Consider the following 22,052-nt stretch of genomic DNA (forward strand, 5'->3'; position numbering starts at 1 on the left):
TGACCACTGTCAGATGGCACACTGGGCTAGATAGAACCCCTGGGCTGCCCTGTGCAGATACTCATTACATTTTCTTATTATATTCATTGCTCACAAGCAAAAAGCTCTAAATTTTGTTGTGCACTGGGGAATACAGTTTTAGCAAAGCAGTCATTTGAGATTCTGTATGTTTGTTCTTAAAATCTGTTGAAAATTACTTAACAATAAAAAAAATTAACTGGTGACTAACTGGTACCATTTGAAAACCCTTCACTCTTATTTCAGTCCTTTGTTCCACCCCATATTTCACTCCAGGTCTGCTAGAACTAGAATAATTCTAGAAAATTCTGAAATTTCTAGAATCTGTAGAAAATATCAAGGCTTATAGGAAAACTGTTTCTAGAAGTACATGTTCTTAAGCTCCTCTGTCTACTTTTGATCTGATTGTGTGGTAGAACTTTATCTAGTGAATACACACCATACACATGATTTTTTTTTTTTTTTAATAATCAGAACATATGACCCTTATTATTGGAGGAAGAGAACCTTCACAAAAGCCATGACCAAACCCTGTCAGTGGTGCCCAGGACCTCTTTTCTTTCAGATTAAGTCTTAGTTTTGCCATTTTAATCTATATCTAGGCCCTGGAATGAGAAGCCAACTTTGAAAACACACAGAATACAGCAGATTTACTCTTCAGTTTTATTACAGAATTTAACATCTCATCTCTTAGGGTTTAATCTCAAAATACAGCTGTGCATACCTGTGTCCCCAGGAATATATATAAATTTCCCTATTTGGAATAAAGAATGTGGACCCAGGATGCACAAGTTCTCTACATCATCCAGGCTTCAGAGAAGCCACACAGGTCTGGCAGAAATCAGCAAGCACCTGTCTTAGAAAATCAGAGCACAGTGGTGACTGTTTTAATCACCTTTCCCCTTGCAAATTAGTCCTGATCAAAGATTCCAAAATCTTTCCTACAGGTTTGTATAATATATGATGACATCTTCAAAATTAGTAGGGTATTAAAGAGTAGTAAAAAAATAAAGACCCTATTGGAACTACTTAACCATGATAGAATTTAGTGTTTTCTGGCATGCCTGAGCCTGTACCTAGCTGCTAGAAAAGCACTCTGGCCATCCAGCAAGGTGAAGCCACACAGGCAGATGGTGCTCTGTGACAGACTGTCAAATGTAAATAACTACTGTCCAAAGAAATGCATCCTAATGGCAAACATCAACTAATTAGGCTGTGTAAGTCATTCCAAAATCATCATACCTGCTCCCGTGTGTTGGCAACACAAAGATTTTAATCATCTTTCTAGGCACTTTTCCCCAGTATCTTTTCTGCTTTGACATCCATTTTAAGTACTGTTCTTAGTATAAAAGATTATTAGCATTCTATTTAGCACACAAATAATTATATGCAGCTGATAATAAAATAAGCAAACAAAACTGGCCATTTACTTCAAGGAATGAGTTCAAGGACCAGGAAATTTATTTGATCAGATATATCTCTGAAAACCAGTAGTTCTTGATGTACAGAACAAAAACACGAGATCTTTTTAAGACAGATACAATAATGTTCTAGTAATAATATAGTAATAATATCAATAATCTAGTAATAATATCAAGGAAAGGCCTACATTTATTTGGACAGACATTTTTATGAAGAAAGTGGGCTGGATCTTCCAGTATCTCAAACAAAAGTCATTGCACAGATGATTTTTTTTTTCATTAGAGAACAGAAATAATAACAGTAATAATAACGGAATAATCAAGTCCAACATCTGCTTTACTTAGCACAAGTCACCACCAAGAAAGTCATGCTAGCTGTGTACATTCATATTCCCATTCTTATATATGCTAATATTCACATTCTAAAGAAAAAGAGCCACAAATACAGAATGAATGAAAAGTAATTTTGCACATTCAAATCTTCAACTTTATCTTTTACAGGTGTCTTTAGGTATTGAAAATCAGTTTTCCTGTCATGGCTTTTCAGGATTAGCAAACACTGGTCTCTATTTCTGTATATAGGAAGAGCTCCCTGCTCTGCTCCTGAAAACCAATACATCTGCTTTAAAATGAACTTTGTTCATTTGACAGAGCTGATTAAAAATGCATCATTATTAAATACATTATTCTTTGGATACTCATTAAAGTGAATCAGAGATTAATGGAGAAATAATGCACAAGTATCTGAATGTGCTGTGTCTTTTATCCAGAATTTTTATGAAAATTCTAGCAAGAAAATTTGACACAAAATATCTAGAACTCACCAATTTTCAACAAAATATTTACCTTTGCTACAATTTGCAGTTTATTAGTTTTGTCCACCATCTCAGTCAGTGATTTTTTAATATAACTGTTAACAGAATAAATTGCCTGAAGCACTAAATTTATACATTTACTCTTAGAACACATGGCTTTTGAGCTGTTTTCACGTCTCTTCCCAAAAACTTTACCTTGGATATAGCCCTTGGGTTAGTACAAGGTAGTGTGCTATCCTGGTTACACCAGCTCCATACCTAGAATCACACTGAAATATAGAAAAAAGCAAACCTTATATTTTCTGTCTTTTAGAATATATTGAAGCACCCCCAAAAATTACAGAATACAACTTGCAGCTTAAAAGCCTAAAAACATGTAATTGAATTCACATATTGGGAAGTTAAACAGACATGAAACAGAAAAACCAAAGTTCCGTGTACACAAAGTGTTTAACAAAAGGAAGCAAAAGAATTGGAGAACTCCTGAGCAGTCTGTGTCACAGTGATTAAATCATTCAGGGGCTTCCTAATCAATTTCATGATGAAAAACAAGTACCTACAAGCAGAATTACAGGTCTTTTCAGTAATTTATCTTTGAAAGCTTCAGAGGGGTAATTTCAAACAAAAACCTGAAAGAAAATCTTTAGTCTGTGGTTACAAATATACTCACAAAATACTAAACCATGATTTATCAGTCTTCTTTACTCAGAACTTATTTAGCAGACTGACCAATACAACATTAATTCCATTCCACTGACAAAGGAAAAGATTCTACTGAAAGAGGAGTGCAAGTGAGTATCTTTATGGTAGATTAAAAATAAATAGGGTTCACAGAATTTCAAGCTGCTGAACAAACACAACAGATCTCATGTATATACATATACGTATGCATAAATACACACACACAGAGATCCAGTAAGTTTTTTTAATTTTCCCCTGGCACGAGCTTGAATATTTCATCTAAAATCTTCTATTGAAGAGGAAAAATATTTTGTTTTTTCTAAAGTAATTCTCTCCAGTGCTTCTGAAAGTTTGCTGCCACAAAGGTAAAGGATTCTTCCTTCCCACATAATATGAGCAGAAAAGAAGCTTTAGATGATTTCACTGAAGGTGGTAAAATTCTAACATTATAAATTAAATTGTAATCAGCTGTACATTTATCTTTCAGTCATGGTTCCACTTGGGAGAGTCAGTCTGCTTCCTGCACGCTTCTGAGTGCATGCAGAGTTCCAGAAGGATGGGGAGGCAAGGCAGCAACAGTGCAGAATATTCATTCACAGCAGGAAAGAAGTTGCCTTCATCAAGAAGCATTTCCACCACCTGCCCCTTGGAGATACCAGAAAGCGAATTCTTTCTACTTGATGTAAGACAGCTGATGTTAATGATACAAAAATAATGTACAAAAGGGTCTGGTTTGCAGATTTTATATAGCAAGCTAGTTACATGTAAATGACCAACTCCTAGAACATCGGCAAAAAAGGAATCTTAACAAACGGGAGAGGAGAAGGAACTAAAATGTTAAGCTGGCATTACATGTGCATTTCTAGTATTTAACAAAACAAACCTTTACTTTCATTGTAAAACTCAATAATGCTTTTGGCTGGCAACATCCTCCAAATCTCATTAAGGTATTCAAATCACTAATAGGTGACAAAATAACATCCTTCTTGAAATCCTGTATATTAAGATTACATTGAGCAAGGATCTTTCATTTGAATTTGAAAGTCTAGAAGTAATATTTCTTACTGTTAATAGTGAACAATTTCCATCTGTTTTCCAACAAAGTTCAGTACTGTAGTGGAAGAGTGAACATTCCAACTCAATTGCAGGTTTTCATACTATTTTATTTCCATTGTTCATACTATTTTATTTCCATTGTTTATTCTTGTTGTACTTTATATGTATTCATTGAGATTTGCATAATAATCTTTAAGTGTTTTCTATTAATGACTCTACCTCTTCCCAAGAAACTACACTGGTCACAAATGAACAGTTGGCTCTCTGAAAGCCCTCACAAACTTTTCTGACTACTCAGTAATGTAATGCTTATTACATAAACACCTCTTAATATCCATTCTTTTTTCTTCATTGTGAAAGATGAATACTATTAAGTAATAGTCATAAGCTTGCATAAAGAATAGGAGCCCTCTGCCATAAACTGGACACTCATTTCTGGCACTTCTTAACCTATAGGTTTTTATGGAGTCTATTTCACATCTATTGCTATGTATCTTCCTTACTATTTTACTGTAAAGCACTTTGATAACATGAAGGATCAAACATCTCAAATACTTTGCCACAACAGGATCTCTGTTAACAAGAATTATGGAACATAAGAAAAAAGGGGAAAATGCCATGATATTATAATAATATTTGAGAGGCCTTGAATATATTAAACATTTATCTTTAGCATTTTCAAAAGTGTCTTTCCATTTATAAGAGAAAAAAATAAATTCAAGAAAATGCAAAATGGAATATAACATATTTGTAAATATTTGTATTACATTTACAATCATGGACCAGTTCCTATAAAATGCAATTATTCATATATATGTGCAGAAAGACAATACACATATAAATATTTATTGTTTGTTATTTATTCAGCACCAGAATTATGACTGATTTTAAATAAAAGCAGTGTTCAGAGACTGGAATCAGAGACTAGAATTTTATGCCTGATTCATGTATCTTATTCAGTATATTCCACATACTTTCTTCACAATCACAAAGCTCTTTTATCTCATGTTTTGTACACACTTGCTTCCATACTTCTTCAAACCTTTCATCTGCAGCATTCAGGCCCATATTGTGGAGAACTTGTTTAATCTACAAAAATAATACAAAATAATGCAATTCATGTAATTCTAGTCAGCATTTTGTTAAACTCTACAGTGTCTGGCTTTGACACATTTAGCAATCTCTATTTTCCAAAGAACATTTTCCCACTCTTAAACTGAAACTACATACCACATCCTGCATCCTTAACAAACTAAGTTCATATTTAAGTAAATCTGAATCTTATTGCAATGAAAGCTGTATAAAATTGTCTGTAATACAGTAATGTTGACGTACTACTTCAACACTAGGAAAAAATCAAATACAGAAGACTCAGGGAAAAGTAAATGTTTTTCAAAAGCCCTAAGTAAAGTTCTGTTTATCCACTCTATTTTTGCTGTCTGCAGTTACAAACACAAATCATATTATACTATTATCTGCATTTCACAGCAAGAGTACTATACAAAGGTCATCAGCTGGTATAGATAAGTGGGTGAAGTGACTAAAAATGAAATGGTTTACATCAGCTTTGAGCCTTGCTATAATTTTACACCAAAATAATTCAGCAGAAGGGATTTTTTCCATATTTTCTCACTTGGGTGCTTCCTGTTGTATGCCTCATTACACTGACCTGTTGACTCACTAGAGAAAGGTAACTTCAGAAGAATATTGATGCACCCTGTGCTTCTGTTAGTATCAGCAAACATTTGGCTTCTTCAATTGTATTATATGCGTGTACATGTTTGTTATATTTATGCTATGGAGACTTTATGCATGCTTTGATAAATTAAGACCTTTAACACAGTTAAATCAACCTTGTTATACTGTCTTGAATAAATATAGGCTTGATCCCCAGTACAGCAAATCTTCAGCTTCATCTTAGCCAATAAATATATGAGAGTTTGTGCAAGCTGAAATTGCAGGAGGAAAAAAAAGACTGAATTTTGTTTCTTTAAGCATAGGTGTTCTTTCAGTTAATCAATCACACTACCCATGAATAAAACAAACCAGATCTGATCCAGTGTCCTCAACAAGCTAGTGAAATATAGAAATTCAACTAAAAGCAATGTTCCTTCACAGGACACCAATGCAGGTAGAATAAAGGACTACACTCTCTCTTAATTTGGCTTCACCATGTTAAGAGAAAGCTCTATCCTGACTCATCAACTGCTGCAAAATCATCACTGACCAAACCATGGACTATTGTGTGCAGACAGGATAAAACTCAATCTCACCTATGATCAACATGCTGCATACAAATTACACACTATTCATCAACTACATAACTTTTATTCTCTTCAACAGACTAGAGAGAATTTCAGTGAACAAAACAGCAAGCCCAATAATTATTTTGCTCTTTTGTAACAAGATGAGTCACCTCATGAAACAATTTCATAGTCAGAATTTGCATTTATTTCTACCACACTGCACAAAAATAGTATTAAATTACTCTGAGCTCTCATCTAATAATAATATAATATAATCATAGAATAATTTCATTAACAATTACTTTTTTGGAAACATTAATTATACATATCAAAACAATAATCATAAAATGCCCAAATAGCCCATTTCATGAATTTAGGGTGTTTCAACAGACTCAGAGGTGGTTCTGCACTGAATTCTATATAGCTGGTATAGTCTACAATACAATATGACATCTCAGGACATGTTATAACTTCAAAGAACAGCTCTATCTAGTGCCTGACAGATATAACTGGCAGATGTAATTGGCTTCCCAATGAAGTATGAATTCCATTTACTGTTAGTTATTTGCTGGAAACACACATTTCATGCTTTCTTACATGATCTAGATTATAGAGTGGTAAATGCTCATGTACACAACATTCTGACAAGGTGTTTGATGAGCATGGCACCACACCTTCTGCCCCCAGTCACCAACCAACAACACTATTTTATATAAAATATACATTCAAGTTCTACATCAACTTTCAAAGGTGAATGCTGAATATTTAATATAATGAGTAGCAGAGAGGAAGAGGTTGCCATGTCTTCTTTTCCCATTTTAGACTGGAATTTCACATTTCATTACAATTGTCAAATAAATTGTATTTCATGTAATTAAGTTCTCTCTTCATATTTTTCCCTATAAATTGTATACAAATGTAAAAACAAAGTGGTAAACAGTACTGAAGAAACAGTAAAGTTGTTTTAGTATTTATGTGAGAGAAACACTGGTCTGTGAGAAAACAGAGTGGTAGGAGGCTGAGGATATATCAGAAAAACCACGGAGTCCCCAAGTAAATCCCTAGAATCTCATGTCCTATTTTTGTCTTCAGAATTATGAGATGCCACAGCATTGCTGTGTGACTCCCAATGTCTTCCATCACTGTACAGATCCTTTGCAGATCTGAGGCTACAACTGTGACTCAGCAGAGCACTTGAAAAATACTTTCAAGTGGTTTGTTGAATTTGTCATTAGCAAAACCTGTCAAGTTTCTCTGAGGAGAGACGCTTTTGGTAAAATCTTCCACTAAACACCCCTATGTGATAGAAATTATTTTTATACACCTGTAAAAATCTTCTTGTGGGACTTTTTAAGATATTTCATGGAATCATAGAACAACTTAGGTTGGAAGAGATCTCTGGAGATCATTCATCCAATGACATAATCAAAGCAGGGCTAACTTTACTATTAAACCATGTTGCTTTAGACCTTGCTCATAAATTTAAATAGGTTGGATCTCAATAAAATTAATATCTACCAGCTTTATGAGTAATTCAAAATGAGAAGAGTACATATTTTTCAGATAGCTGAATGGATGTAAAACAAGATGGTAATGTTGCACTATGAATTTTACAACCTGTTTACTTGATGACTTCCCACTCCCATATGGCTAGCAGAATCATTATCTTGGAAGAATATTCTGAAGAAATTCACTATACCTCTGCCTTTGGTCGCTTTTTTAAAAGATCTTTTTCATACACTCCCTTTTGACTGAAGACAGAAGGGAACATTACTGAAAAACTATTGCCCTGGTCACCATAATTAGTTGTGTCACTGAGGCGGCAAACTCGAGGAGCAGGAATATCGGAACGAATACTTGGAACACCACACAATGGATAACCTGTGAAAATCAATCAACAAGCAGCACGGATAAATAGTGCCAGGGAGGATAAAACATTTTGCGTGAAATAAGAAGAAATGGGATGCTTGACATAGGTTCAATTACAAATTATATAATTTTCTTCCTCATATCTTTTTTCACATTTATAGAAATCCTGGTTTCAGCTACATCATGAAATGTGAAAACAAGGACTCTTGCAGTAAAGTACTTACTTACTTAGTATTCCCAGATTAAAGTATTTTAGGTGATTGCAAGGAGATACAGCTCTCCCAAAATTACTAGCATAATTTCTCAAAGACATCTAGATTAATTTCAGTTTTTTGAATAGACCATCCCTTCCAACTTCCAAGTCCTAATCTAAAAAAAACTTAGCTTGGAAAATTAATTTGCTATTTTACATTAGTAGAACCTATAGCAATACTTTTTAACTTTGTTCCTGATTTTGTCTTAAATAATGCTCAGAAGTGACCAGCACAGTCCCCTGTACTTACAGGACGTTGGGATACCACCTACTACAGCATTATACTGAGAAGATGATGTTTGATAGTTTGTATATACACGGTCTGTTGATCTTGTAAGTGGTTTTGACATCTTTTCTGAGGTTTCTGGTTCTTTTAACTCAAGATCTTCCTGTTCCGGCAGTGGTTTGTCCTCTTTCTTTGTGTCTTTGGGAAGATAGGCATCTAATTTTTTCCCTATATACAAAAGTTATGGGACAACCAAGATATATTATCAACTTATTATAGACTAAGAGGCAAAAAACTGCTGGAATAACTGTAAATGAGGTAACATAATTCATCTACATTTCTGATAACGCTTCTAGGAGATGTTTTACTTTCTGTTGATCTGTATTATTAAGGAAACTTCCCAGAGTTAATCTCAGTGTGCAACGCAGAACTCCAGGATTCTGAAACATATCTGTACCTGAGACTCTGCTGGTAGTTAAATCACTCTCTAAATCCTACCCTTCTAAAGGAGCACCTAGTTTATAACATCAGTGTCCTTTCAACAGCTATCCTAAGAACAAGATCATCCTTATATTTTCCCAGTATTAAGGCATCTACCTTTTGTAATTATTTTTTCTTCAAACTCTTTAACACCCATTTTATCTTTCCAGTTCAGAAAGTTTGCAAAGTCCCAGTAATTAATCAGACCATCCTTATCCAAATCACAGCAGTCAAATAAGGATTCCAGGAGCTCATCATCTAGATTCATGTTCAGCTGAAAAAAGATCTTTCGTAGGTTGTCCTTGTGTATGGTTCCATCACCATTCTATTACAAAGAAAACAAAACAGGTGCTATATTCTGTGATTCCCTAAAAGCCATCATAAAATAACTTCACCAAAAGAAACACATACACATTTATACATATATATATATAAATAGCACCAGACACACTATTTCAATGAGAGTAATATTGCTGAATACAAAAATAAACCCTAAGTATTTTAGAAATTAGAAATCTGAAAACTGTCAAAAAGTAAATTTCAGCTTACATTGATTTGAGAGTAAAGGTGTGATAGGTTATTGTGACAAGATAACAATCTAATCATAAATGTTGGGAAAAAGCCAAGATATCTTTAAAAGTAAGACATCAAGCATTCTGTATACATTACAATTAATGTTACATATGAAATGTCAATTACAAATTTTTTTCTAGAGAGAAAAAAGAAAATATCTGAAATTCTGAGGCTTGGCAACTCAGTCAAAAAGTACACCTTGGAAGAAAATATGAACATAACCCCTTCCACTCTTTTCTCTTTACAAAGGGATGCCAAATTTTGAAGTCCAAAAATTGTTAAGATTACTCCTGCTTGTGTGTCCTTTGCTGTCTCTAACCTGGATATTCCAAATAATATTACAAAAAGCTCCAAATACTATTGTCTCTAATTCCATAGCATATCACAGTAGATGAGACATTCAATACCTATGAAGTTATCTTCACAGTTACAGTCTTCATCCATATTTACCTTGTTATGCTTGTGTTTCTTCATGACTATATCTCTACAGCACAGGAGCGCTAATGTCACAAATTCCTTTACATTTATAACTTTTCAGAGCACTAACCTTATCAAAATGTTTCAATGCTTCCAGTAACACATCAAAATTCCTATAGTCAGCTTTCTTCAGACTTTCCCGAACTGCAATCAAGATAACTCTTTCTCTGTCCTTCCCACGGAGGAACTCACACGGAACCCGCACATGAAGAAGATCATGAACGTCTATAAAAATGAACAATTCCTCAATTAGCTGAGGAATACAGTAATAAGAAATTTACAAAAAAAAAAAAAAAAAAAAAGCTTGCATTTCTTAAGAAAAGGAGAATTTCAGTTTCAAGATGCTGATTTTCTGTTCAGCATCTGTTCAGCACTGATGAACAGTTGATACAACCATTTCATTGCAAGATCAAATGGTCCATATAATATTTCCTCTACTCACACACAGTTAATATCAAAAATTTTGGAACATCATAATGTATCCAAAATCTATCACAAATCTATCCACTGCTTCCAAAAGCTTCTAAAAGCAGTAGTTTTTACTCAATGTCCAGATAATTGAGAAAAAAATAACATATATTATTGATGTACCACTTCCAGTCTGTCACGTTCCATACACTTATGACAGCAAATTTAGTATTTTGGATAATTATACATCACTGGTTTCTAGAAAGACAATGCACTATTTTTACGTTACTGTTCCCATTTTCCATGTATCCTAACTTTATCAGTATTTTTAAGCACAAGCACACTGAACTACAATCTTCATCCAAATTCCCAAGGTGTCAGTGTCACTTTCTGAAGTGCAAGTTCATCGAGAGTACAGTAACATGAGTAGCTCACCTAATCCCCCTCTAACAGCAGCATACAAGCATTATTTCCTACTTGTTGTGTACCCTTTTGTTCAGTTCCTTCTGCTCTTCTTTATTACACTACATAGTAAAACATGTAAAAGATTATGCACTCTTTAACAGACTTTCTCTGGCCCAGATTAACTGTATTACTTTCATCCACTTCATTTTGTTGCTTCCCAATTATTGTCTGTATTCCCTAATTATTAAAAACAATGTTAAAACATCATCAATCCACTATTTGAGTTGACTAGCTTTCAGAGTTTTGTCATAATGAATATTAAGAGGTTTTTTTCTTACTCTGCTTTCTGTCTCCTTGCAACTTTCAAAAACTTATTATTCCTATTTATTGCTTGTGATTTTTACTCTTTTTAGAGAAGTGCTTGAGAAATCATTGAGAGAATATACATTATTGATTTAAATAGACATTTTAGTTTGTCACTTTGATGCCAATAAGGGTTTTCTGCCATCTCCCATTTTGTTACAGATACAAAGGCTTTAAAAAAGAAAAAAGAACCAGAATGATAATCCCAAACCTAAATCTTCTTTATTTTCGACATTTACTTTTTTCTCACTAGAAACTTCAAATTCACTCGAATTTACATTTCAAAAATGTACTGTCAACAAATTATTGTACTTTGCCTCTTAAAATTTTAGAAAAATTGTATATACAACCAATAACTATTATTTCAGCAGAGTTTCATTAGCAAGGTAAGATTTTATTCTGCTCTCTAACTTACCATATTCATCTGGAGGGGTGACCAATCCAAATGTATGGTCTCGGGGAACATTCATAGTTTCTGCTATACTGTCAATAAAGACATTTTTTTGTTAATTGTCAAATAGTTTATTACTAGCCAAAATAAAATCTCAGCTACTATTTAAAAAAAAGTGATTAATAATAGAGATGATACTCATAGCTTACCTGAAATTTGTTTATCAGGAGTTTGTTTCAACGTTACCATTCCAGAAAAGCAACCCTTTACAAAGCTGACTAGAACATTCACTGTTTGTAACATAACACAGCCAAATGTAGACATTAACTTTTTGAACATTTATGTTCATTAAAAATAAAAATATTCTATGCCATTTTTCCAAAGCAAATTATAGGAACATTATGAAAAGTACTTGTAGTCAAATAATAGGAATATTTAGATAAAATCTTCAACTGAAATATCTGAAATAAGCTACTTTTGGCTAAAGTGAAAAATTGAATCGCATCTCCGCTTTTCCACACATAATTTTGCATCTACCAAAACCAGCAACCAAGCCCATATCCATGCGGAAAACTTTACTCAGTTCTGTTTTCCAAAAATTGATGGTTCTGCTTTTGACATTAAAGAACTGTTTCCTTTTTTAATTTTAAAAAGATACAATGCTCATTTTATTTTGAGTAATTAAATAATTAAACCACTTATCTCAATCAAAAATCCCCATCAGAATTTAAAATATAATCAGTGCTTTGTTCTAAAACACAAAACAAACAAAAACCCACACACAGAAATGGAAATACCACAATCTAAAACTACTATGCATATTTTTCTCTTATCATTTTCATGTCACACATAGGATGTGGATGACATAAAATTCACTAAATAAGATTAAGTTAGCCTGTATCTGTCTTGTAATCTTACTACTGGGCTTCAGCCTGTGCTGTAACCCATCCCTGACTGATCACCCTGCTTTGTGTTGCCCATGCTCCATGTCTGTCTCACAGTAAACTGGGACACAGTGACAGGGAGAGAAGAAACTGATTCATATTTGTGCTCACATGCATTTATGAGAACACTTCCCCAGATCAACTTAAGCCTGGGATCTTGAGTTTAAAATTACCTTTTGCTAACACAATGTTAGTGAGCCTTCAGATATATTTTTGCAGAAATCTACAGCATCTGCAAAGACAGCCTTTGGATACATTCAGGAGCCCTAGACCTGCAGCACACCTGGATCCTAACCTCACTGTACCTTATGACTTCGGTGGTGCTTCTTAAATGCTGTTCTGTAAAATTACAAAACTGTCCCAGATTGCTTCATAAATGTCAGTCATTCTAATGATTCAACAGAGATCAGTAGATGCTGCTAGGTAATAAAATTTAGTTCCATGTCCTTTTCCAAGGAAGTAATATGGTGAGATTACGGATGATGCAACGAAGAAGATCAAAAATAGTGCGAGAGTAAGCAAAATGGTCAAGTCCCAAAACATTAGGTGAGATGCATCAGTCCTTTCAAGCCTTCCTAATTGCAAAATACAGGGGGAAAAATGTCTTAAAGACTGCTTGGCCACTTAAACAGTAAGATCTAACTTCACTGCATGGACACAGTACAGCCCTTACTAGTAACTTGTGCACTTAGCAGCATAATTAGGTCAGGTAAAAGGTCCTTTTCTGTTAAATGAGCGCTGCACTGGAAGCATTAAGCACATAGTTATATTTTTTATCTAAGACATAAAAAGATATTAGAGAAATGGCAAAAGTGAGTGAATTTTGTCCTTGATCTATTTGTAACAGAAGGTATCTTTGCTTACTTACGGATCAAGAGCTTTTCCAACCAGAGGCTGGTATTTTTCCTTGAAATCATCACTTTGTATTGACACAAGGTGTGGTGCTCTCTTCCTAAAAATTATAAAAATAACTCCTGCACATATTTATTGAAAAAATATTCAATATTTTTTCAATAATATTTTAAAATATTATTATATATTAAAAGAAAACAGCAACTTCTCTCAACTTAGTAATTAAAATATCTTGCTACTTAAAATCAAAGGGCTTTATACAATGCTTAAGACATGCCAAGTCCTGTTATATGGTAAAAGTTATTTGGATAAACTGTCCTGAAAACCGCATCTTGCATTTTCTATTCAGTTCAATACAGCTAAGGATAGAATTGTGAGAGATACAATTTTCTTCAAATACAAAGACCTACTCTTCCTGATAAGTCATCCCATTAATTAACTAGTTAACGCATTGTAACTTACGAATCCAGGTCCAAGACCCAATTTAAGGTCTTGGCTGTATTTCGCCCATCTTCATAGTGAGGGGTTTCCATTCCATAAACAGAAGACTTGTCAAAGTGTGAGTTATACTTCCTATTGACTGATTCCCCTGCAGGAAAAGCAGGCATTTCAAAAACACCTAAGGAAGAAAAATGTACCCAGTATCTTCATTCTTAAGACAAAAAGGCAAATAACTAAAAAACCTGTTCAAATAAAGATAAAAAATTTGCATTCTCCCTGATTATTGAGTAGTTAGGAACAATCTCATTGTCCAAACTGAAGATAAAAGGTAAAATAAAAAGCAAAAACTGTGTCAGTTGTTTTTTTATGTCTGATTAAAGACAAGCCCAAGAGAATAAAAGAAACCATGTAGCCTAAGTGGTGAAGGTCATGCAAAACATTGCTTTATAAAATCTACACTTGAGCAGAAACTTGTACCATTTGATTTATTGTTTTCAAAAATGCAAAAAATGTTTTTGACATGCTGCATTTTCAGATATACTCTTGCTATGTCTTTTTGTCACAGAAAAAGCAGTCATTCTATTTCTTCAATGTCTTTTCAATCACCTTTTAAAAAGAATGATAATTAGAACTTTCAAAAATATTATTCACTGCATGTTTTCTAATAAGGGCTCCATATGGGGGTATGGCAGCATGGAATTTTTTACACTATTGCTGGGGCACATAGTTGACTTTTTCCTGTCAGTCTGCTTCTGACTTAGCCTCTCCATGCTGGATGGATGTTACAAGACAGAAACAGATAATGAATAATTCCACTAAAACACCCAAGAAAGGCAGGGAAGGGAGGAAATAAGGTTACAGATTTCGCCAATTTATACCAATACTATTTATAGAATTATTTCTCAGTGAAACAACAAAGTACCATAATTTCACATCTATGTAATAGTCTCCACATAAAATTTCCATTTTCAGCCTATGTGAAAGTCACAGAACTGGGAAAAATAGAACTGTATGCATTTTAGAGTACTATTTGTCACTCTGCTCCTGTGCAGGCCTATGAAATAAAGGGTAACCATCTCTGAGCAGACCACATCACACAGGTACAGCCCCCAGGGGCTGAAGCAATGCAGAAGCCCACAGACTCACGAGGAGGATTCTGTAGGCTGAGGAACCTTCATTCCAGAGAGCCACCCAGCAGCCTGACATTCTTCACAATCAGATCTTAATGCTAAGCTCCTCATCAGAAAGTCTGTCTGCTCTACAATTCTGTTTGGATCCTGATGAAAGAGAGGAACTAGAAGAAAAAGTACTGGAATGGGCTGAGCTCACAGTCTGTGACTTCAAATCTGAACTTGCTTTCAGTAGCAAGACAATACCAAACTCAGTAAGCAACCAGGGCATCTGTGAGTTTCTCGTTTCCCAGAAATATTTTGCTTTTCAAACAGCACTCAAAAGAAATCAGGCTTCCAATTCCTCCATGAAGTTCTTATACTGTTTTAAATGCCCATCCTGAAGTGATTGACAGTTCTGGAAATGGAGATCATGCTCTCTCAGTTGCTTTTTTTCACATAATTTTAAAAAATAATTTATATTGTATTAATACAGCGGTTAAAATTAGTAGTTTACACCTCAAAAAATAGCATACAGTAGGCACTGAACACACATAAAAAACCTTCTTATGTGGTTTCTTATCAGTCTTTTAACTTACCCACGTAATAATCCTCATGTGACAGAACATACAAATCATGTCCTTCTCTTGCTTCTGTATCCACTTCCTCAAAGGTTTTTGGTGGATTTACAAGCTCTCCAGCTGTTAAATCTGGAAACAAATAAAGAATGTATGGTTGGGGGAGCTAAGGGAGGTGGATATCTTGTTTCATTCATTCTTAATTGTAAACAATACCTTGTTAGAGAAGTTGCTAATACTGTGGAAGGACAATACTTCTTACCACATTGCTAGTCAGTCTATATTCATCTAATAACATAATGACATGAGATTAGGGAGAGAATCACAGAACTCCAGAAGAACAGAACTTTTTCAAGAAAGCTACATGGGTAACACAGATGTGATTTCCTCCGATCTATGGAGGAAAGGTACACATGTCAAGGAAGTTTCTTCTATAAGAGTTGTTGGGAAAAGGAAGGTAAGTTGACAGCTACCCTACAGTTCTCCCAGGAAATCTATAAAGACAGATCAGGAAGAGAGCCAAACGCCCTGGTAGTTACCATATGTTCTCAGTTGCTTGTATCTTCATTGTAACTGAAAAATGTTTAGGCCTTTCAGTAGCTATCATATAATAACTCTTCTCTTAAAATGGAGTTGTTGAAATCATAGAGCATGTGCTAGATACTAAATTGCAGATTATCTTGTATTTACAGGAAATATATTTTAATGTCACACTTTCCTACCTTTGAAGACTTTCACTCCAAATGTAGTATTAATTATATCCAAGCCCTCAGGTAACTTCAAAGATTGATCATGTGATTTACCCAAAGGTGCTTCGCGATTACTGGAGTAAATTGCTTCTTTCATGTCTTGCATCTTTTCTTGAAATTCACTTTTAGCAACTGGACTTACCAATGAAGCTACCTGAGGACATCACAAACAACACCAAAGGCAGGAAAACCAACAATCTTTGATCATTCACACATCACTACAACTACCCACACAAACAAAAGTTTCCTCATAAGTGTTCTAATGAGATCTTCATGGTTACACTGACATAATTTTATCCATTGAGTTGCAAACCAAACCTGTATCTTGAGAGAAGACTACAACCCTAATAACCAATGCTATACTAAATTTCCAGCTAAATAAAATACTTTTTGTGAGATATTTTTTATTCTAGATTTTCCACTTTTTAATATGTACATTTTCTGCATTTTCTGACTGCAATCTTTCTTTTCTTAGCACATATTAGAAACTATAGTCAAATTATAATGTGACCAAAACTGAAGTGACTCGATTTTTCAGGCTATCTATCAAAGTAATGGGGATTCTAGAGAAGATTTATTATTAGATTCATATTAAATATTATATAAATAAATATTGAAAAAGTAGTAGCAAATACAATTGATCCAAACTCATGCTTAGCAAATGGAATAGGCTTCTAACCCTTCCTACAGATAATATTTAATTAATAATGCAAAATCTTCAACAGACAGTACAGGTTAATCCAGTACAGATCAATCCATTCAACAAAAACCTTCTAAGAAAGGACATCAAAACCTGGCTGTCTTTCATTTTAGATATGCCTAATAAATGTCCTACTTAACATCCTGGAACACTAGGACTTACTTCCTTCATAAAAATGCACTTTACTAACACAACTGCTATTTTTAGAGATAGGAACACTAACTGTGTGATAAGACTATGGATGATCTCATCACTTGTTTATTGCATATTACAAAGATAATTTCTAGAGAATACACACAACATAGTCTGACATATCCAAACTATCATTTTTAGCTAAAAAGATCAGTTTCAATCCAAAGGCAAGAAAGCATACAGAATAATTACACCAAACTGTGAACACATTCACAGAAAACAGCTCTTTTGCTAAGAGCTCAACTGGTTTTATCTCTGCAACCTACAAAAAAAAAAAAAAGAAAAAAAGCAAGCAGAAAAATTTGTGGGAAGAAGACTGTTCATTAACTTAAATCTTGAAATGAAATTAATAATTCAGCATTCACTATGAAAGTTACATCACTGACAACAGTCACTGCACTTCAAATAGTTTCCAGTTTCAATAATGCTAAATAAGACCTATGATTTGACCTCAGAACTCAGGTAATTCACAGCAACTGTGAAATGCTGAAGTATAAATCACTTGCCTTTATCACTGACTATGAAGAAATCAGTTGCTTTTATTAAGAATGCTCTTAAGAAGTTCAGTCTTAAACAAGAGTAAATGAGTCACATTCTTACAGTGAATTTGGAGGTTGACTTTATGCCATGTGTCAAGTGAGTTGCAACGTCGGGATCACCCGCACTGCCGTAGAATATTATTTTAGCACCAGGAGCTGGATCTGTTGTATTTCGAAACTTTCGTACAGCGATGGGAGTAACAGGCTATATGTAAGACAAAGCAAAAACAAGTTTGCACCAGACAAACATTAATGAAAAGAAAATGTACTGCAGACATTTGTGTCATTCCAGATATAAGAACAAAATACGAAGATGCTTTAGGGCTATAGTACACGCATATGCTCCTGCAGATGCTGATACTGTGAGCATAAGGTCAACGTAACCCAGACTAAATTTTATCAAAACAGCATTGCTAAGTTTCAACACTTCCCATAATTTTATTTTTTTTTAATTTGGGTAACAGCTACTTCACATGCTCTAGAGGAAAACTAGATGTTCCAACTATAAATTTTAGAAGCCTTTAACCTGATTCACAGCAATTCCACTATCAATGAAGCAGTTTTCGAAATTATTTAAACCACAGTGTTGGGGTTTCTTTAATTATTGTTTAAAGGGAGACCTGCTATTTACAGGATCTATTTGTGTCTCAGTAGCCTCTGACTCTTCAGGTCCACAGGGAAGGGCCAATGGGAATCACAATTCTGGCAGGCATCCTTGTAAAGAAGAACCTCCATCAAAAGCAATAATAATTCCCAATAATTACTTTCATTGCATTACCAGAGGGAAAAACCGCCTAAAACAATTATATTTAGTCCCAACAAAGCAAGCATGGTGACTTTTGTAAAACATGTGGAATGAAAATGAACTGCCAGAAGTGATTTCCAGTCTTGCCAGCTAGCCTCTGTAATTCCATGCGATTTAAAAAAAAAATATATATATATATTAAAAAAAAATTGAAATAAACAGTAGTTTCAAAAGCGAAGTGCTGTAGAGGGAAAAAAAACAAACCAGGAGCCTCTACAAAACCAGCTCACCTTGGGCGCCTCTTTGAGACAACTCGCAACCGTATTGTCCGCGGGACTCAACTTTCCAGCCTAAACAATGCCATGAAAAAATAAATAGCGTATAACTAACCTCGTAATAATACACACAACTAGTCAAATTGGGATCTGACACTACGCACGGGACATTGTCCAAGTGTGCCCGTTTTGATGGGGGTGGGAAGGAGCCTCCCCCGTTCTGGGAGCGAAGGGGCTGGCTGGGAGATGCGCCTTCCCCTCCCACTCGCCGTCCCTCCTCCAGCCCCTTCCTTCGGCGAGACTCCGCCCCAGACAGCAGTGACAGGGGTATGGGTGGAACCTCTTTGGCGAAGGCGCTCACGTTCGGCACCTCCCGGGTCCCGTGGGGAAGCGTCTCCTCGGGACATGTCCGTGGCTGCTCCGCCATGGCCACGGCTTACCCTGCTCGCTCGGTAACGGCGGCGGCGCTGGCAGCGCTCGTGCGCGGCGCGCGGTGCCGCCGGCGCTCACAGCGCCCCGCCATCCCCTCACACCCAGCGCCCGTCCTGCCCCTCACAGCGCCCCGCCATCCCCTCACACCCAGCGCCCGTCCTGCCCCTCACAGCGCCCCGCCATCCCCTCACACCCAGCGCCCGTCCTGCCCCTCACAGCGCCCCGCCATCCCCTCACACTGAGTGCCCCCGTCCTGCCCCTCACAGCGCCCCGCCATCCCCTCACACCCAGCGCCCGTCCTGCCCCTCACAGCGCCCCGCCATCCCCTCACACCCAGCGCCCGTCCTGCCCCTCACAGCGCCCCGCCATCCCCTCACACCCAGCGCCCGTCCTGCCCCTCACAGCGCCCCGCCATTCCCCTCACACTCAATGCCCCCGTCCTGCCCCTCACAGCGCCCCGCCATTCCCCTCACACCCAGCGCCCGTCCTGCTCCTCACAGCGGCCCGCCATCCCCTCACACCCAGCGCCCGTCCTGCCCCTCACAGCGCCCCGCCATCCCCTCACACTGAGTGCCCCCGTCCTGCCCCTCACAGCGCCCCGCCATCCCCTCACACCCAGCGCCCGTCCTGCTCCTCACAGCGCCCCGCCATCCCCTCACACCCAGCGCCCGTCCTGCCCCTCACAGCGCCCCGCCATCCCCTCACACCCAGCGCCCGTCCTGCTCCTCACAGCGCCCTGCCATCCCCTCACACTCAATGCCCCTGTCTGCCCCTCACAGCGCCCCGCCATCCCCTCACACCCAGCGCCCGTCCTGCCCCTCACAGCGCCCCGCCATCCCCTCACACCCAGCGCCCGTCCTGCCCCTCACAGCGCCCCGCCATCCCCCTCTCCCCCAGCGCCCACCTCTTCTCCCCTCACAACCCTCCCACCACCGCCTTCAGCACCCGCCACCCCACTTACGTCTCACACCCCCCTCGAAAAGTATTGCATTGGGCTGTTTTTGTACATGTCATGATCTAGAAAAATAATTAAGGTCCAGCCGCAGAGGTCGCACATTCCTTAGACCTTTTATAAATGAAAGCTCCAATTTGTTAATTTAAGAAAATTTATTAAATTTACCAAATATAAATTTAGAGAATAACAACAAATAAAGAAATGCCACTATCAAAATGGAAAAAAAAGGTCAGTGCTGAGCCCGTGTGTCGGCGCTGGGTGAGACGCAGGTTTGACCGGTGCAGCAAAGGGTCTCCTATGCTCCACACCAACCCTTCTGTCTGGCCGATTTTTATACGATTTTTCTTGCTCGAGGCAGAGCCCCTTTTCTTCCTTTTTGGAATGCACGTGTTTAGTTGGAGTTCCAGGAATTCAACATTGAGATGTATCTCACTGATGGCTCTGGCTATCTCAATTTCGGATCTTTATCGCATATTTATCGCATTTTTATCGGACGTTCCTTGGCCTACTTTGATGGGTGATCCATCTTTGGGCTGACCATGTTCAATTGCTTGTGAATCGAGTCCTCCCTCTTTTATCCATGTGGTTTCACCGCCGCTGGCCTGTGTGTTTTTAAAAACTTCTTATAAGAGTATATCTTAACAGTACATAACTATAAAATATATGACAATTTTATTTGCACAAATTATCATATACACATATAACAGACCTATTGTTAAATCTTTGAAAATCTACCAGCTTTAAGACAGGTGGGTTGAATCTTGAAGTTGAAATGAGGTCTTACATGCTCAAAGATTTGATCCAACTTTGAATCTTAATTAATAAAAAATACTGCTCCTTTCACAAATGTTGTCACATGCTATTAAAATATTGGGGCTGTTCCTCTAGAGAAAACTGTAGCCCCCACCCACACATAGCTTGGAGGTGGGTGAGAGAAGCCCGTCAGCACTACCCCATGTATCAGACACGTGAGTGCTGTCACTGTTTGTCTTAAATGAGTCAACACCTCATATATCTAACCCACTGTATTTGCCTTTTAGAAACAGATGTGGATTATTTCAGAAAAGCAGTGTGGGTAAGACTGAACAAGTTTCATTGACGTTTAACAGACCCTCAGTTGTTACAAAGACTTTTATTCGCATATGACATTTAGCAAACTATCCCGTTCTTCCCAGCAAAATATCGCAATTTAATCACATCCTGCTCCATTCTCCATAGTCCTTCGATGGCAAAACCAACTTTAGATAAATATACAGACCTTAATTGTAATTGATCAAATGTTACCATGTGTCATCATTTTATTCTCTACTCTAACATTCGTTTGGTAAGGACTTCATTAAAACTAAATTCCTTCTCTACAAATGGAAAGTGAGAGGCTCAGACAGCCACAGCTGTCCGATGATGTGCTCTGGCTGTCCAGTCACCAATAGTACTTGCCAGTGCCATGATCCATGAACTTCCAGCACATATAAATGTATCTTGGTCTTCTCCAGGCAAGAAGCATCATGTATAACATCAACTGTGATCTAGCTGTGGCAATGCAGATGCCCTTTCTCAAAAGAAGTTATGTGTTTTTTTGCTGTAGACGTGGCTGCATCACACACCTAGTATGGAATATCCATGTCCACTTGGGAACTAAAGAAGCTCTCATAAAGTCTTAGTGTGTTCAGTTCTTTTCATATTTCAGTTATATTTGTTGTTGCCTGAAGTTTAGAGCATTTCTGCGAAATAAAACAATAATTTTTGGTAGTTTAATAAATAAAATTATTGGTTATGTCTTGTGATCCATTAATCTGTAAGGTTAAACTTCTATCTAGTAAAGTTGTCAGAAGGGAGATCTATGGAGAGGGAGAGCAAAG

The 22,052-nt window shown here is 36.7% G+C and overlaps 1 protein-coding gene across 1 annotated transcript; it reads right to left on the reverse strand.

Annotated features, from left to right (window-relative positions):
- Window positions 1-4,080: 4,080 nt before the first annotated feature.
- Window positions 4,081-19,233, reverse strand: EFHB (EF-hand domain family member B). Its single transcript, XM_077790945.2, has 13 exons — window positions 19,168-19,233; window positions 18,822-18,881; window positions 17,848-17,991; window positions 16,329-16,509; window positions 15,628-15,738; window positions 13,941-14,067; window positions 13,495-13,578; window positions 11,707-11,774; window positions 10,186-10,340; window positions 9,183-9,390; window positions 8,610-8,813; window positions 7,937-8,118; window positions 4,081-5,080 (listed from the first exon to the last, which is right to left on the reverse strand). Exons 1-13 carry the CDS (start codon window positions 19,231-19,233, stop codon window positions 4,916-4,918), a joined length of 1,755 nt encoding a protein of 584 aa, XP_077647071.2. The 3' UTR covers window positions 4,081-4,915.
- Between the last annotated feature and the right edge of the window lie 2,819 nt (window positions 19,234-22,052).

This window comes from Lonchura striata, chromosome 2 (assembly GCF_050655825.1).
Source record: "Lonchura striata isolate lonStrDom1 chromosome 2, ASM5065582v1, whole genome shotgun sequence".
NCBI classification, from domain to species: domain Eukaryota; kingdom Metazoa; phylum Chordata; class Aves; order Passeriformes; family Estrildidae; genus Lonchura; species Lonchura striata.

What these genes read in the sequence shown, in the direction of transcription:
- EFHB (XM_077790945.2), bottom strand. Translation starts at nt 19,233, where the DNA reads ATGGCGGAGCAGCCACGGACATGTCCCGAGGAGACGCTTCCCCACGGG. An exon ending in GGACCCGGGAGGTGCCGAAC is followed by an intron (nt 18,882 to 19,167) that starts GTGAGCGCCTTC and finishes GGCATTGTTTAG; the next exon opens with GCTGGAAAGTTGAGTCCCGC. An exon ending in AGTCAACCTCCAAATTCACT is followed by an intron (nt 16,510 to 17,847) that starts GTAAGAATGTGA and finishes TGATGTCCTCAG; the next exon opens with GTAGCTTCATTGGTAAGTCC.